Source organism: Lipotes vexillifer, unplaced genomic scaffold (assembly GCF_000442215.2).
Source record: "Lipotes vexillifer unplaced genomic scaffold, Lipotes_vexillifer_v1.1 scaffold1158, whole genome shotgun sequence".
Taxonomy (NCBI): Eukaryota; Metazoa; Chordata; class Mammalia; order Artiodactyla; family Lipotidae; genus Lipotes; species Lipotes vexillifer.
The window spans coordinates 1,579,869-1,596,636 of record NW_006793745.1 but is presented as its reverse complement, the minus strand read 5'-3'; the positions used below and the strand labels follow the sequence as shown (position 1 = coordinate 1,596,636).

Here is a 16,768-nt window from a genome sequence, read left to right as displayed (position 1 = left end):
AAGAGCGTTTCTCCTCACCAGTTCAGTCAGTCCTGTCCAGACATCCCCTACCTGCCCTGGAAGAAGGGGTGCTCTCCCTGAAACTGAGGAGGACGTTGGGGCCTCTCATCTGGGAGGACAGCAGGGTAAACGGCCACGTGGCTCATCCCTGGAAAGTTGACCCTGATTTTTGACAGAGTGGTTTTCTTCCCAATGGGGCTGACCGATGTCATCATAACCTCAACCACAGTGTCAGAACCCCATCTCTGCGAGTTTGCCTACTCCTCCCCTCAGCCCCGCAAAGTGAGGGCCAGTAGCCCTGTTTTCAGTTGACAGCACTGAGGTTCAGAGAACCTAGGTGACTAGGCCAGGCCACTGGTGACCTGGTCCCTCTGCACAGTGCTTTTCAGTTTGCAGAGCCTTCTCATGCCTCTTATCCTCTTGAGTTTTGCAGTGACCTCCTGAGATCCACGTCACTAACCATGGGAGCTAGATGAGGAGGCTGGGACGCGGGGGGGTGAAGTCACTCAGTGCCACACAGCTGGGCGGGGCCGGGCAGGACCTAGGCTCAGCCAGACCCGTGAAAAAGGCGCTCCTGAATCTAGGCCATCACTGCCCTCTGTTCTCCCAAGGTGAGGGGGTCTAGCAGTGACGCGGGTCTGTCTCAGCACAGCCACTCATGAGCTCTGTCAGCTCGGGCACTTGCCTTCTCCAAGCTTCGCTTTCCTCATGAGACGTGGATAGAAATGTCCATGGGTGAGGAGGGTTCAAGGAAATGATGGCCATGAAAGGGCTACGTCAACTGGATGCACTATGCAGTCACTGGGGCTCCTGGAGGACACTGCTGTCCATCCGGAAGGTGGGCAGAGGGACCTTGAGTGTCCCCTCCCCACCCAGGGACTTAGACTCGGTGGACTTGACTCTGTTGCCAGGCAGCAGACACCGAGTCTGTCCTTCTGCTCTGTGCGCGCGCGCGTGTGTGTATATGTGCACAGGTTTGTTGGGGCATCTGTAGGCACTGTCTGCCAGGATCAGACGGAGGGCCTCCCACCTGGTGGACTGAGTGTCTGGCACTGGGGAGGTGCCTGGAGGTCTTCAAGGGTTTCAGAACTTCCCCTCTCCCCCAGGGGTCAGGATCCACTTTGGCACCCATCCACGCCACGTATACACGCAATGGTGCTTCATTTATTCAACAGAAGCAGAAAAAGATGAATTAAGCTTGAAGGACGCTGTACATTTATTTAAGAATAAACAGTTTTGAGTGTTTACTATGTGCCAGGCATTGTTTTAGGTGCTGGGTCACTTTGGAGAACAAAACAAAGGCCCCACCCTTTGGAACTCAGGCTGAACGACACAAAGGCCGGGCAGGAAAGCTCACAGGAGAGCCCTGCAGGACCTTGTTCGGAGCCCACTGTGCTTAGCTCTGCGCACAGTTCTTACAAGCCTGACTCCCCGGAGGCTCGGGTCAGAGCAGCTGAGCAGAAACAACCAGGAGACCAGCTCCTGGAGCAGGTGCAGTGACAGCTCCCAGAATCACAGCCAGTGGCCTGATGGCGTGGGAGGAAACAGAGAACAAAAAGAGCAACACCAGCGGCTCAGAAAAGCCAAGAGGCTTGGAGCCATTTAGTGTCGGGGTAAAGGACCCCAGAAGCCTCAAGGACCTGGGGAGTCTTCTGTAGACTGACGTTCCCGGGCTTGACCTTGAGTTGTCAAGGGGAAGCTGGAGTACATCCAGTAGCGTCTGATGGAGAATGCAGGGAAGTGCATCAATTATTGGGAACTGGGACCTGTCCAAGCCGTTTGGGCACAGAAAACACACGGCTTCCTTTCTCTAGGGAAACTCACTCCTGCTCAGGGGCGTGTTCTCCTGCGGGGGGGGCAGCGCTGCGCCGGTCGGGGTCCTTGTCTGTTTTGCTCACTGCGGGGGGCGGGGGGGGACCCTATGCTCCGAATGGAGCCGGGCACAGTCTGAACACTCAGTACATGTTTGCCGAATGAATGGAAGCGTGAAAGCCCAAGCAAGTGAGGTGCTTCTAGCTGTCTTCCACACTATCTCATGGGCAGCTAGCTCCTCTCTGCCGTGTCCCCAGTGGGGCCCTGGCCACCTGATGGGGAGACACAGTTCCTGCCTTGAGGAGATGACATGCAAATGGGGGAAGACCCCCCCACACACACACACATACATACATACACACGTGTGTGTACTGACACGTGGCTGCCTAACCCTGAGTGCTTGGCTTCCCAGCCTTTGTCCTCTTGAATCCTCTCTTCAACCTCAGACAGTACTCTACTATTATTGCCATTTTATAGGTGGAGAAACCGAGGCACAGAGAGGTTACGTAAGTGCTCAAAGTCCCACGGCTGGTGGAATGGGGAAGTCAGGATTCAAACAGAGGCTGTCTGATGCCATAGCCGGCACACTTAGCCACTACCCTGCACTGCGTCAGTGAGGGTGCTTGTGTGTCAGGGAGCGTATGTACGTGCACTTAAGTGTGTGTGTGTGTGTGTGAAAGATCCGTTTCTCTTCCCAGTACTTTTGTGGTGTCACTGACGGTCAGGGTGGTGGTGAGTAAAGAGCCCTGATCAGAGATGTCCTACCCTTTCCTGAATCCCACGGTAGCTCCAGAATCTAGCTATGAGGGGCTTAGGGACGATGGGAGGGGCCCGAGGAGGGGTTTGCACACCGTTCTTTAAGAAATCATTTGACCAGGGGCCTGATGGCCTCTCCCAGCCACCCCATTATTACCCCCACTGATCCTGAAATATCCACAGCTAGACTCTTACTGGGGGTCTCCTGAAGACATGCTGTGGGCTTTGCAAAGGCTTGTGGGCCAGCACTTTAGCATGAATTGGCTTGTCTGGTTGGTGCCCCCTCACTCCTGCTGTCGCTTTGCTATAAGGATTGGGGAGGGGAGGGGAGGGACTTCCCTGGTGGTCCAGTGGCTAAGGCTCCAGGCTCCCAATGCAGGGGGCCTAGGTTCGATCCCTGGTCAGGGAACTAGATCCCGCGGGCCACAGCTAAGGGTTCGCATGCTGCAGCTGAAGTTCCTGCATGCGGCAGCGAAGATCCTGTGTGCCACAACTAAGACCCGATGCCGCCAAAATAAATTAAAAAAAAGGATTGGAGAGAGGGGAGGCACGGAGATATGCAGAAGCACGATGGTGGCCCCGGGGACCCCCAACACTGTGGTTGGGGGTGTGTGTATATGTGTAGTGTTGGCGGGGCGTGGGGGGCGTGTGTGAGGGTCATGAGTCGGGGCCCGAGGGACGCTTCCAGGGAGCAGGCCCTTCCTCACCTGGCTGGGCCACCTGTCTGCCCAGCTATCTGCTGCCCTCCAGCCCGGGTGCCTTCTCTGGCTATGGGGCAAGGGCAGGAGCTCCTTGAGCTTCTGGGGTCTGGAAGGGCAGCGTGCAGCGAAGTGGAATTGGCTGGACAACCTCACAGGACGGGGAGCAGATGGGAAGCTGCAGCAGCTGGGCCTCAGGACTCACCCAGGCCAGCTCGGCCCTTGCCGTGCCCTGTACTGTGGGTGGGGGTGAGGTGGGGACCAAGAAAGGCAGATAGGCTGACAGACGTGGAGAGAGAAGCAGAGGGGAGGCCAAGAGAGAGCTGGCACAGAGAGGCGCGGCGGGAGCACGGAGAGAGAAGCAGAGATGGTCAGCCTGCAGCCCGAGAAGGGTCGGCCCGGCGGCGCCTGGGGTCTCCCTGCCTGTCCCCTGCAGGCGCGGGTTCTCCCTCTGAGCTCTGGCCCGGCTCTGCGAGCGCTGGGCCTCCCACCTTCCCTTAGGCCCCAGGGGACGAAGCCTGAGGTTTTCTTAGCACCAAGAGAGGTGGCAGCTGGGGGGGCGGTGGCTTGAGGACTTTCTAGTCCCTATTGCCAGTGAAGCTGAATCCTCTAGGGACTGAGGGGTCTGCGTTGCTCTGCTCATCCTAGCGTGTGACCAAGGGCCTCCATTTCCCCATCTGCAAAATGGAAGCAGCGACAACACCTCCCCAGGACTGTACAACTGCACATGCAAAGGAGTGTGTTGGGCTCCGGACAGGGCCGCCCTCAGCCGATTCACTGACTTCTGTCCCCAGACCTGGGAGGGCGACCTGGCCCCCTCTCTCAGGAGCCCGTGGTGGAGCTGTGTGGGGTGAGCAAGTGGGCGATGGCAGTTGCACCAACCGTAACTCGAGCACAGAGGGGTGTAGGAGGAGTCGGTATGAAGTGCTTGGAGGCTTCAGAGGGGAAACACATCTCCCCAGACTGCAGTGAGGTGGGTTTCGGGGCAGGCAGCTGGACTGGAGCCCCCGTTGTCCTGGACTGGGGACACAGCAGGGACACAGCCAGCAGAACCCTGCCCTCCTGGAGCCTCCGTTCCCGTGGGTGGAAGTAACTCCGCCCAAGGCTGTACTGGAACAGAGGGGACGCCCGGGACTGGATGGTGCTCTCTTATTGCTGGCCCGGGTGCCTGGGTCCCAGCTTCAGCTCCAGCATCTTAGCACAGGAGGGGTCCCCAATGTTACTCGGTGGTTGTTTCCTACAGCTAGGAAAGTTCTTCTGTATGTCCTTGACTGACCCTGAGGTTTGAACATAAATGTTGGCCTCAGTCAGCGAGCGGTTTAGACTGCTGGACCCACCATTGCTCCTGACCTGGGCCGGCAGGGCAGGACTTCCTCCTAGCATCACAGGAAGCTATTGGCACCCTGTAGCCGGGAGCTCCTGGCAATCGTATTCACTTCTCTGATGAGTGGCCTGGAGGGACCCAGCGGGCAGGGCAGGGGGAAGAGGTGACTCGACAGCATTTACCAGGATAGCATTTTGGTGGTTTCTGCTTTGCCCTGGGGTTAGACTGTAAGCTGCTGCAGGACAGGGCCTCCAACCCTGATGCCTGTCACAGAGCTGACAGGAGGAACTCAATAAATCTTTGATAACTAAATGAATTTTTCCCGCAGTTCATGGTCCCCAGGCGGATTCTCCTGGCTCACAAGGGGCTCTGGCTATAACTTTGCAACTCTTAGATCCTGGCACCTTGAGAGCCCTCCCAGCCTGGACACTGTGGTCGTTGATTCACACCGTGTTCCCGCCCTCAGCAAAGAGCAGCCAGCTCCAACTGCTCATAAATTTCCTGCCTGTCACCCGTGGCGCCCAGGCCAGGCGAGGCGGGAGGCGCTGGGGGTGGGCTGGTCCATACCTGCTTCCAGTTCCCTGGGAAGTTTGGAGGCCAGAAGCCCAGGCCTATGCTTGTGCCCAGAATAACCTCAGTAGAGCCTGGCCCTTGGAGATGTGGAAGCAGATCTGCCAGATGCAAAGATGTATGGGCTGGAGTGTTGGAGAAAACACAAACACCAGCTTGCCATGCAGTTTGCACAAGCTGATTTCACTCCCATGAAATCCAACATAGGTCTGCCTACGCATAGGAAAAGTATGTGGATGGATGGGCCTAGAGATGATCATACTAAGTGAAGCAAGTCAGACAGAGAAAGACAAATACCATATGATATCACTTATCGGTAGAATCTTAAAAATGATACAAACGAATTTATTTACACAACAAAAACAGACTCAAAGGCATAGAAAACAAACTTATGGTTACCGAAGGGGAAAAGGGTGGGAAGGGATAAATTAGGAGTTTGGAATGAACAGATACGCACTACTATATGTAAAAGAGATAAACAGCGAGGACCTACTGTATAGCACAGGGAACTATATTCAATGTCTTGTAATAACCTATAATCGAAAAGAATCTAAAAAGAATATATATATATGTACATATGTATGTACATATATATAACGGAATCACTTTGCTGTGCACTTGAAACCAACACAGCATTGTATATCAACTAGGAAAAAAAAAAAAAAAAGGAAAAGTATGTGGAACAGCAATCACCCAGCACTATCATGGTTTCTCTCGGTGGGGAGATGGAGGTGATTTAAATGGTTTTCTTCTGTTCACTCTTCTGTGTTTTCTAACTTTTCTATACTTAACATATACTACTTAGGCGTTTACAAAAATTTTAAGTTTTTTTAAATTATAAATTTATTTATTTATTTATTTATTTTTGGCTGCGTTGGGTCTTCATTGCTGTGCGCGGGCTTTCTCTAGTTGCGGCGAGCGGGGACGACTCTTCGTTGCAGTGCGCAGGCTTCTCACTGCAGTGGCTTCTCTTGTTGTGGAGCACGGGCTCTAGGTGCGCGGGCTTCAGTAGTTGTGGCACACAGTCTCAGTAGTTGTGGCACACAGTCTCAGTAGTTGTGGCGCACGGGCTTAGTTGCTCCACCGCATGTGGGATCTTCCCGGCCCAGGGACTGAACCCGTGTCCCCTGCATTGGCAGGTGGATTCTTAACCACCGCGCCACCAGGGAAGTCCCAAAAACTTTTAACATTTTTATTGAGATTATAGTTTACCCATTTAAAGTGTACAATTCAATGATTTTTTAGTTTTTTTCACTAAAATGTGGCCATCACCACAGCCAATTTTAGAGCATTTTCATCAGCCCCCAAAGAAACCCCATATGCTTTAGCAGTCTCCTTCTCCCTCCCAGCCCTAGGCAACCACTAATCTATGGATTTCCCTGTTCTGGACATTTCACGTGAATGGAATCCTGTAATACGTGGGCTTTTGTGTCTGGCTCCTTTCACCTAGCGTACTGTTTTCAAGGTTCATCCAAGTTCTGTCATATGTCAGTATTTCATTCCTTTTTATGGCCGAATAATATTCCATTGTATGAATATACCACACTTTGGTTATTCATTCGTCATGGATGTGACTTAAGTAATTTAAAAGTTGTGCTTATTTTTAAAAAAGAATTCGTCTAAAGCAGATTGGCCAAGATGACACTTGGTTCCATATGACTATTTCTGGTTGCTTCTTTTGAGACTTTTCAGCCTATGATGCCATTTTATGTTTTCAAACACCAGTGAATCACACCAAGGACCCAGCTCTTTGCAGGAGTGGGAGCTGGTGCTTACACTGTGTACCAGGCCCTGCTGGGAGTGTGGCTCTCTTGTCCCATTGATTCTTTGCAACTGAGCTAGAAAGTGGATACTATTACTGTGCTCATTTTATTTTCTTTAATTTTTACTGGAGTATAGTTGATTTGCAATGTTGTGTTAGTTTCAGGTGTACAGAAAAGTGAATCAGTTATACATATACATATATCCACTTTTTTTCAGATTCTTTTCCCAGATAGGTCATTACAGAGGACTGAGTAGAGTTCCCTGTGCTGTACAGTCGGTCCTTATTAGTTACCTATTTTATATATAATAGGTGTATATGTCAATCCCGATCTCACAGTTTATCTCTCCCCTGTGCTCATTTTAAAGATGAGTAAACTGAGGCTTTGAGAGATCAACCAGCCTGCCCAGGGCCCCAGAGTCCCACTGACTTTGGGGCCAAGATGAACTCTAGTGGTCAGCATGTAGAACCTTTCTAGCCCATATACTGGTGTACGTAAAAGTGAAAGGTAAAATAATGCCTGATAGTGTGGGTCTTGAAGAATACTTCTTCCATGCCCTCCCTGCTTATCTTTCATAGTTTAGTTTTAAAGTAACATTGCAATCTGACTGCTCCTTTTAGGACAAACCATAAAAAACAAAAAACTCAGGATTTCAATCCCATTATTTGATGTCTTTTTCTACACACAGAAGGCTCTATACAAATTGCTTAAATACAGAAAGATGTATGATTTGAAAACAGTCAAAAATGGTTAAATAGGGCTTCCCTGGTGGCGCAGTGGTTGAGAGTCCGCCTGCCGATGCACGGGACACGGGTTCGTGCCTCGGTCCGGGAAGATCCCGCATGCCGCGGAGCGGCTGGGCCCGTGAGCCATGGCCGCTGAGCCTGCGCCTCCGGAGCCTGTTGCTCCGCAATGGGAGAGGCCACAACAGTGAGAGGTCCGTGTACCGCAAAAAAAAAAAAAAAAAAAAAAAAAAAAAAAAAAAGGTTAAATAGGTGAAGTGACTGAAAATGAACTTAAAAGGTAAAATAACTTATAGGCAGAAATAATCGTTTTTTTTTTTAAACGCCCCCAAAGTGATAAAATTACCCTGAAGCACACAGAAGTGATGAGGAGAGGAAACCAATCCAACTTAAAGCCAGGGACAAACTTAGTAAGCAGAGGAGGTATAATTAGAAATTTAAAAACTGGAAGTGAACAAAAACAGAAAGATACAACATTGTTCCTGGGTTCACAACAATTACCAAAAGTTCCCCTAAAGCATAGGCACAGTTACAAAAATGCTCAGTGTTACATTTGAAATAGGAAACATATCTGGTGGTACTTAAATGCTACAGTAAATAAAATGCCTGGTAACTGGAAATATTTATTCACACGTCCAACAAATAACAAATATTTATTGAGATGCTACTGTGTGTCCAGACTGTTCTAGGCTCTGGGGCTATAGCAGCGAACAAAACGACCATGTCCCTGCCATTGTGGAGCTGACATTCTGACCACAAATGAGTGAGCAGATAAAAAGATGATTTCTGGGAATTCCCTGGCGGTCCAGTGGTTAGGACTCTGCACTTTCACTGCCGAGGGCGCGGTTTGATCCCTGGTTGGGGAACTAAGATCCTGAATGCCATGCTGTGGCCAAAAAAGAAAAAAAGATGATTTCTGAATGTGATAAACCCAGACACTTTGTCACCTTGACCAAATCACTTCAGTCGGACTCAGCACATCAGACCTGCTGAAAGGGACCTGGGAGGCATCTTGTCTAGTCATTTTTAAAGTTTATATTAGTGAGCAGCAAGACCTGTGTTTAAAGGGCATCTTTTGTGTGGAGGGGTCATGCTGCAGGGGGCTCCTCAGGACGGTGAGAACCTTACCCAGCCATAATCAGAGGCTTGGCCGCAGTGGGAACACCACCCACAAAAGACCAGAGCCAGAGGGGATGCAAGAGGCCCCTTCAAGCTGTGCTTCTCACATGGACCCAAGCAGGATATCGCCAGGAGTTACATGAGAAGGGGGCCTGTGGTGTGGTTGTCACAGTGGGGAGTATGTCCAGCCCTCTCCCCTGTATTTGCAGTTATGCTTGCATGTGTGCGTGCACACGCATACACGTCCACACCTACACCTACGTACACGTGCGCGCGCACACACACACACACATACCCCACCTCTTCTGAAGGGATGGCATAGGTAAGTTTGTCTCCTGTCTCTCAGCCACACCAGATTGGTCTACGGGAAGAAATCTGACTGAGGCTGGACCAACTGACTGCCTTCACTGGGTGTTTGGGGTTGGGATGCTGAGAGATTGGGCCAATGGGCAGACAGGCAAGAAAGAAGCAGAGCCTGGAAGTGGCTGAGTGATGTTGTTGGCAGGTACCTGGAGGGAAGGGCCATAGATTGCCCCTACTGAGGTTCAACAAGCTTTCCTGAGACTTTCCCCCGGCCCCTCTGAAATGCCCTCGTGCAGCCTTAAATAACAGAGAGAGTAGAGTGAGTTTCTACTCACAATGCAGTTGCAGTCACACAACCAAATGGGTTGGGAAAACACTGGGCAAGTAAAGCCACACGAATTTCTTTACTGTAGGACTTTTCAGAGACTTTAATATGTTCATATACATGGTGACTTTCCAAAGTAGGGCCAAGGCCTGTGATGTTTCCCAAACTCATGGGATATACCTCACCTGGCTAGTATTCCGAAGAGCACCCTTTGGGGACTGCTAATCCATGTACGTGTACTTGCCGTACAGGTGAAGGAATTAAAGCACAGAGAGGGAGAGTCAGTTCCCCAAGGTCACACAGTTGGTTAATTGCAAAAAAGCTCGTGGCACCTAAGGCCTCCCAGTGTTCTTCCCACCACGCTCCAGTTGACATAAGTCTTCCTTGGATGGATGATGCATGTGCTGGCATTCCCGGACCAAGGTGGGTGGTGGGAACGCAGGTTCAGCGTAGACGTTAGGGAAAGGGTGGGGTTGAGAATTGCAGGTCAGGCCTTGGCGAGAGAAATCCCTGTCTCCCTTTGCTCTTGGATGGTAGCCATGGCTTCAGTGGAGTCTGAGAGCCGACTGAGGGCTTGGGGCTGGGCCCGGCCAGGCGGCCGCCTTTACAGGGCAGCCAGTGGGATGGCTTCAGCTGCCCCAGCCTTCTGTGCCTTCCCTGACCGCAGGCAGACTGAACAAGGGAGGAACTCCGGGCCAGTCCTCGGCAGGGCCCGCCCAGGCAGCCAGCGCCGGGATGACGCGGCTGTAAATCACCCCGTGGACCACAGACCCAGTGCCATCCCCACGGGTTTCCTTTCCGCTTCTTAATCCTCCTCAGACTCGGTAACAAAAAGCAGATTCCTGCGGGGGCCAGCCATGCACCATGGGCTCGGAGAATGTGAGCCTGGGTTCACCACATCAAGATGCTACCTCCTCTCACTTTTCCTTTTCCCCTTCTTAGCCTCTGTTAGCTGGCGGACACTCCCTCCTCCTGGCTGGGCTCCCTTGCCCTCCTGGGACCCCACTTCCAGCCTTGCCCCGGCCTCGCACCTTGGCTGCCTGCCCAGCGCCGCCCAGGCCTGAGGCTCACTAGGGCCTGTGGTTAGCAGCCCCTCCAGCCTCGTGGTTTGGCTGCAGCCCGGCTCCCTGAGCCTCAGCAGGAGCAGGCTCTTTGTGGTAGAATAAACACTGCCGATCTGGATTCAAATCGTGGTGCTGCCAACTCGTAGCACTTACCTCTGAGCTGGGGACGTGAGAAGCTCCCTGGCATGTCAGAGGTGCCTGACAGATGTTTTGCTTCAAAAATAAGGGCTTAGCTGTTTGTTCAGGGTTGTTGCAGGAAACGGGAGAGAAGGATTTGGAACTGCCGTATTAGGGGGGTGCTGTGCCCAGTTAGTGGATGGCTGTTATTCTCCTGCGTCTTCTGGGTGGACTGGGAGCCCCTGAAGAGCCTCCCCACCAGCTCTGACCTCCCCCAAAGCTAAAGCCCGGCAGCCCCAGGACCTTTTCGCATCTCCTGTCCCTTCCTGTAGCAAATCACACCCTCTGGTCGGTTTTCTCATGAGTAACACCAAGTTCAGCTGCCAGTGTGAAGTTTCCAAAGGTCAGGACTGCAAGGAACTGAAAGATGGACTAACCTAGGGGTTTCCCAATTTGCCCCAGAGCACCTGGGTTCTCACAGCCATCCCAGGCTCCACGTTGGAAGGAATACTGTAGACTCTGGGCTCCCCTCTCTCTGTGTCCCCTGTACTCTCCCGATCCAAATAGACTAGAACCGTGTTCATCCGTTTTCTGGGTTAGAATTCCCAGGTCAGACTTCATTTCTACTACAGCTGAGGACACTGTCCTCTTATAGATGAAGACACTGTCATTTTATAGATGAGAGCACTGAGGCCCAGCTGGCAGGGGGATGGGCTGCGCCTAGAGTCAGCCTCTCGGCTGCCGGTGTAGTGTCTTGTCTGAAGGGTGTAGGGCAGCGGTCCCCAACCTTTTTGGCACCAGGGCCCGGTTTCGTGGAAGACAGTTTTTCCACGGACCATGGGGGAGGGGAGGGTTCAGGCGGTAATGGGAGCGATGGGCAGCGGCATATGGAGCTTTGCTGGCTCGGCCACCGCTCACCTGCTGCTGTGCAGCCCGGTTCCTAACAGGCCACAGACTGGTACAGGGGTCCCGGGGGTTGGGGACCCCTGGTGTAGGGAGACGGAGGTAAGGATGCCATTCCCGTGGTGGGGACAGGGCTGACTCTGATATCCCTCAGAGGCGTGACCTGGGGGACTGTGGTATCAGGACCAGGGGTCCCTGAGCTCCCTCTACAATGCCGCCCATCCCCCAAACCAACAAAATCAGCAGTGGCTCTGAAATGCAGCAAGGTACGGGTGGGGAGTAAGAGGACAGTGTGGGCTCTGGCAGCAGCCAGTCCTGGGGCCAGATGCTGGCTCCATCCCTTACCGAACCTTTCAAGATTCAGTCCCTGCCTGGGTCATTCGAGTCCCTCCCGAACCCCTCCCCAGGCAGCTGCGAGGATCGAGTAAGAGGAGGTGCCATGGGTGCCGGCACCTGGTACAGGTCGACCTTCTGGAGTCAGGACAAGTAGGGGCTACTTCTGACCATTGGTCGTTTTTCGTTTGTTTGTTTTTCGGCTTTTTAAAATTTTTTATTTATTTAATTTTTATTTTTGGCTGCGTTGGGTCTTTGTTGCTGTGCACAGGCTTTCTCTAGTTGTGGCGGGCGGGGGCTCCTCTTCCTTGCGGTGTGCGGGCTTCTCACTGCGGTGGTTTCTCTTGTTGTGGATTCTCATTGCGGTGGCCTCTCTTGTTGCGGAGCATGGGCTCTAGGCACATGGGCTTCAGTAGCTGTGGCTCGTGGGCTCTAGGCTTGTGGGCTTCAGTAGTTGTGGCGCACGGGCTTAGTTGCTCTGCGGCATGTGGGGTCTTCCGGGACCAGGGCTCGAACCCGTGTCCTCTGCGTTGGCAGGCGGATCCGTAACCACTGCGCCACCGGGGAAGCCCTTCCTTTTGTTTGTTTGCTTGTTTATTGAGGTATAGTTGATTTACAATATTATATTAGTTTCAGGTATATAATATAGGGATTCAAAATTTTTATAGATTATATTCCATTTAAAGTTAGTATAAAATATTGGTTATAATGCCTGTGCTATACAATATATCCTTTTAGCTTATTTATTTTATTTTATTTTTTGTTTGTTTATTTTTATTTTTAAAAAACATTTATTTATTTATTTGGCTGTGCCGGGTCTTAGCTGCTGTTTCTTTATTTTTTTAGTTTATTTTTTTTATATTGGAGTATATTTGATTTATAATGTTGTGTTAGTTGCAGGTGTACAGCAAAGTGATTCAGTTTTATATGTAGATATATACAGATATCTATTCTTTTTCAGATTCTTTTCCCATATAGGTTATGACAGAGTATTGAGTAGAGTTCCTGGTGCTCTATAGTAGGTCCTTGTTGATTATCTATTTTAGATATACTATATATTTTACCTATTTAGATATACTAGTGTGTATGTGTTAATCCCAAACTCCTAATTTATCCCTCTCTTCCCATTGGTTGTTTCTTTCAGGAGTGACCGGCCATGGGCTTGTCCAAGGACGCTGCTGTGGGCCCTCTTTCCAGTCAAGCTTGAGGAGGAGGTGAGCTCGCCAAGTCCAGCCTTGTCGTCCTCTCTAAGTTGCCACCGGATGCTCAGACCACCACCTCTCAGGACAGGAGCTTGCCTGCCCCCCTCTCGCCCTCTCCCCACCTCCGCCCCCCGCAACCACTCCGCAGTGACTTTGCACTTTGCCCTCTGCCTGGTGGGACGGGGAGAGCAAAGCCTTCCCCTTGCCCGGGCCTGAGGCCCACCGTCTGGCTGCAGAAATTCATTGCCAAAGATTCAACAGAGACACTGAACAAAATGGGGTGAGAAGACCCCATAGTGAAAAGCCACACTGTTGCTCTGTGATGTTTACTCCTCCTGTTGCCCGGGTCCCATCTCACGCCAAAGACGAGTCAGCAGTTCCACTAGGAACTCGTGGAAAGGATGGACGTTTGGTGACTGTTGGAAGCGCTTGACCCTCTGACCTGGAACTCCCTTTCTACAGCTGGGCCCCGAGCTGGCTGGACGCAGATAAGCCTTCTGGCTTAGCTGTGATAGGGAGGCTGTGACAGGGAGGCTGGGGGCGCCTGTGGGGAGTGAGGTCTAAGAGCCCGGCCCCCCTCTCCTTCCCGCTGGCTGCCCAGGCCTCTGACCCTGATTTTCCCATGTTCCCTGGGCCCAGGCTCCTTCTTGGGCCCTAAGCATCGTGAGAAGTGAATGGGAGGGTGGGGGGGCAATACTGACCACCCGTACCTCACCCCAGGGACTGGCCCCAAGGTGATCCCCAGCCGGTCCAGCCAGCCACTCCTTGCCAGGGGCCCGCCCTCCTGACTGGGCACACAAGATGGCACCCTGCCTGGGGACTGGCGGGCTGTGATGGTTGTGCAGGGGGACAGAGGGGAGGAAGGGACCAGGGGAATGGGCCAGTATGTGGGGAGGCGGGCATGTTCCAAGTCAAGGCCTGTTCCTTCCTTGTGATCACAAGGCCAAAGCTGTTCACATCTGTGCTCAACCATCTGCTTCAAATTGAAGTAAAAGCCCCAACATGTAAAGAAAACACTTGCTTGTGTTGATGGACTCTGGTGTGTGTGTGTGTGTGTGTGTGTGTGTGTGTGTGTGTGTGTGTGTGTGTGTGTGTGTAAGGGGGTGGGGCCCTCGCCATGGCCTCGGCCTGGACTAGTGACCAGGAGGCCAGGTCAGGAACATGTGAGGAGCGTTCTCGGCTTCGTGCCTCATTTATTCCAGACTGTGAGTTTATAAGGTGGGGACTGAATTTTTAATCCCATTGTACAGATGAGGAACCTGAGGCGGGGAGGAGACAGGGCCAGGCAGTGACAGAAAGAGTTCTCACATCAGGGCGGCCTCACTCCACTGCCTGTGCTCTTAGCGCCTCTCCAGCCCCATAGGCCAGCTCGTGCCCAAAGTCTTTGTGTGGCCTTGGCCTAAGATGGGGCAATAATGGTTCAGTGGGGATGGGGGAGGGTTAATAAGAGGACAAGGAAAGGACTGTCAGGGCAGAGGGCTGTGTAGGAGGGACAGGGCTGCCCCAGGAGAGGGGAGGTGATGAGGGAAGGAGGCTGTGCCCTTGCAGAATACACACCTGTCCCATGGTTCCGCCCAGTGTCACCCTCTCTTGTCTACTCCCGGGCTCCTGGGCTGGGGCTGCAGTATCTGCACCTCTTGCACCAGCATTTCCCAGACATGGCTCTGGCCAAGGACCAAGCTCTGTGGGCTGGTCCTGGATCTGGGGCAGAAACAAGGGCCACGGGCTGCTCATGGAGCTCCTCAGAGCAACAGTGCCCTGGAAACAGGCCAGGCAGAGTGGGCTTGGAGTGGGGCGGGGGGTGGGGGAGGTGGTCAGTCACCCCAGGCCTCTAGGCACAGATGACAGACTCACTCTGGTGTCCCTCTGAGCCTCTGAGTAACACTGGTGGCATTTCCTAGGGAAGCAGGAAATGTGGACCAACCTGCATCAAACTTGTTGACATAAGAGGACCCTGTTACTAACGGTTTGGGGAGATACCCCCATCCTGCTGACAAGGGAGCAGACCCGTGGCCTTTCTACCCGGAAGCAATAATGGTCTCTACTCCCCACCCCTCTCCTGCTCAAGGCCTTCATTACGTACTTCCCTTCCATTCTGAAGTATCTGTTGATCATCAGCTGCATAGCAGACTCTAAGCTGGGTATCAGGAATAGAGAGATGGATCCCACGCAGTGTCTTCACGGAGCTCAGAGTTCTGAACAGAAGGTGGGACGGACAGATAGGCAAGCAAATAACTGTGATACAGTTGGATGACTAAGGTGTTGTTGGAAGTTTCGGGAAAGAAAAAGGTAACTCTCCCTGGGGAGGTATCATGAAGGGCTATCCTAGAAAGGAGCTATGTGGGTTGGGTCATGAAGGATGAATAGAAGTTTTCTGAGCAGAGGAAAGGAAGAAGGGCTTTCTATGCAGAGAAGTATTCAGCCCTCGAAAGACATTGGAATCACCTGAGGAGATTTTAAAATACTGACATAAAGTATTAATACCAAAGCTCCATCTCTAGAAATTCTGCTATATTGGTCTGGAGTGTGGTCTGGGCATTTGGGATTTTTAAAAGCTCCCCAAGTGATTCCAATGTGCAGGCAAGGTTGAGAGCTACTGGTTGAAGTGGGCTGAGATCTCTGACAAAAAAGTGATTTAGAATCACTGATATGGGATACAGGCTGTGCCAAAAATGTACAGGGATATGTGTGTGTGTGTGCGCGCGCGCGCGTATACAAATAGACAAGCTAATAATTGTGATACCGTCAGACGACGGCACGAACGTACGCACACAGGTATGTGTGTATATGAGTGATTGAAAGTCCCCGCTTTTATTTCCTTTTCCAGCTTCTCTCCCAATACAGCAGCTTGTGTTCTTGTGCACACACATGCACACACACACACTCCTTCTTGTGTGCATATGCACACCCAGATACCCACTGTGTACATTCCCAGGGAAGGGAAATCCATTTCACATGGATTCAGATTTCATCGGAAGACTTCTCAACAGTTTGTGTAAACAACCATGCAAGAAGGTCCTCACTAAAATAAAAGTTATGAAGAGCCACCCTCATGGGGCCTTGACAGCGCCTGTCCTGGTCCAGCTGAGGGTGAGGGTGTGGTCACAGGGCCCCTGCAGATTTGTTTGCACACACACCCTCTGTGCTCTGTTGTTTGCTCTGGGTCCTGGCTCCACATGCCGGGGATGGCTCATCAGCCACCAGCCACAGAGGGAGGGTGTCCATGTTGGAGGCCACGTGTGTACACAAGTGTCTGCACCTCTGGTGCATGCCTGGTTCCTGCAGCATGCTTGCTTCCTGCTCTCCAAAGGACAAAACCACAAAGAATGGCTCTGCAAGTCGGAGATCTCCCCAGCTCAAGGCTGAGCCTTCCAAGACTCATCAAAAACTCCATGCACACGGGCTGCCCGCTGCTTCCAGGTTCCGGCCTCGGACAATGCCAGAAGAGAGCTGTGAATTCTGGGGAGGGCCTTCCATGCGTCCCTGGGCCCCTTTTTGGTCTCACAGCGTGGCCAGGGCCCCGGTGGATTCTGTCTCCCCACACTGTCGTTCCTCCCGGCCCCATGGCCCACCACGCGGTCCTGGACCTCCTCCTTCTGCCGCCCCCCCTCCACCTCACCTTGTCCTGTGCTGTCCTATTTCTTTTCCTGATCCCTCCCACCCATCTCCCCTTCCTTCCAAGCCAGTGAGAGAGGCAGGAGGCAGCAGATCTCAAGGGCTGGGAACTGGGTGGAGA

The 16,768-nt window shown here is 52.2% G+C and overlaps 1 protein-coding gene across 1 annotated transcript in view; it reads left to right on the top strand.

The window, feature by feature from the left end:
• The window catches only part of ATOH8 (atonal bHLH transcription factor 8), a 34,150-nt gene extending 20,103 nt beyond the window's left edge, over positions 1–14,047 (top strand). The window contains exon 3 of the mRNA XM_007466746.1: positions 12,975–14,047. Within this exon, the coding sequence (XP_007466808.1) occupies positions 12,975–12,980 (6 nt within the window). The 3' untranslated portion in view covers positions 12,981–14,047. The remainder of the gene's footprint in view (positions 1–12,974) is intronic.
• The last annotated feature ends 2,721 nt before the right edge of the window (positions 14,048–16,768 follow it).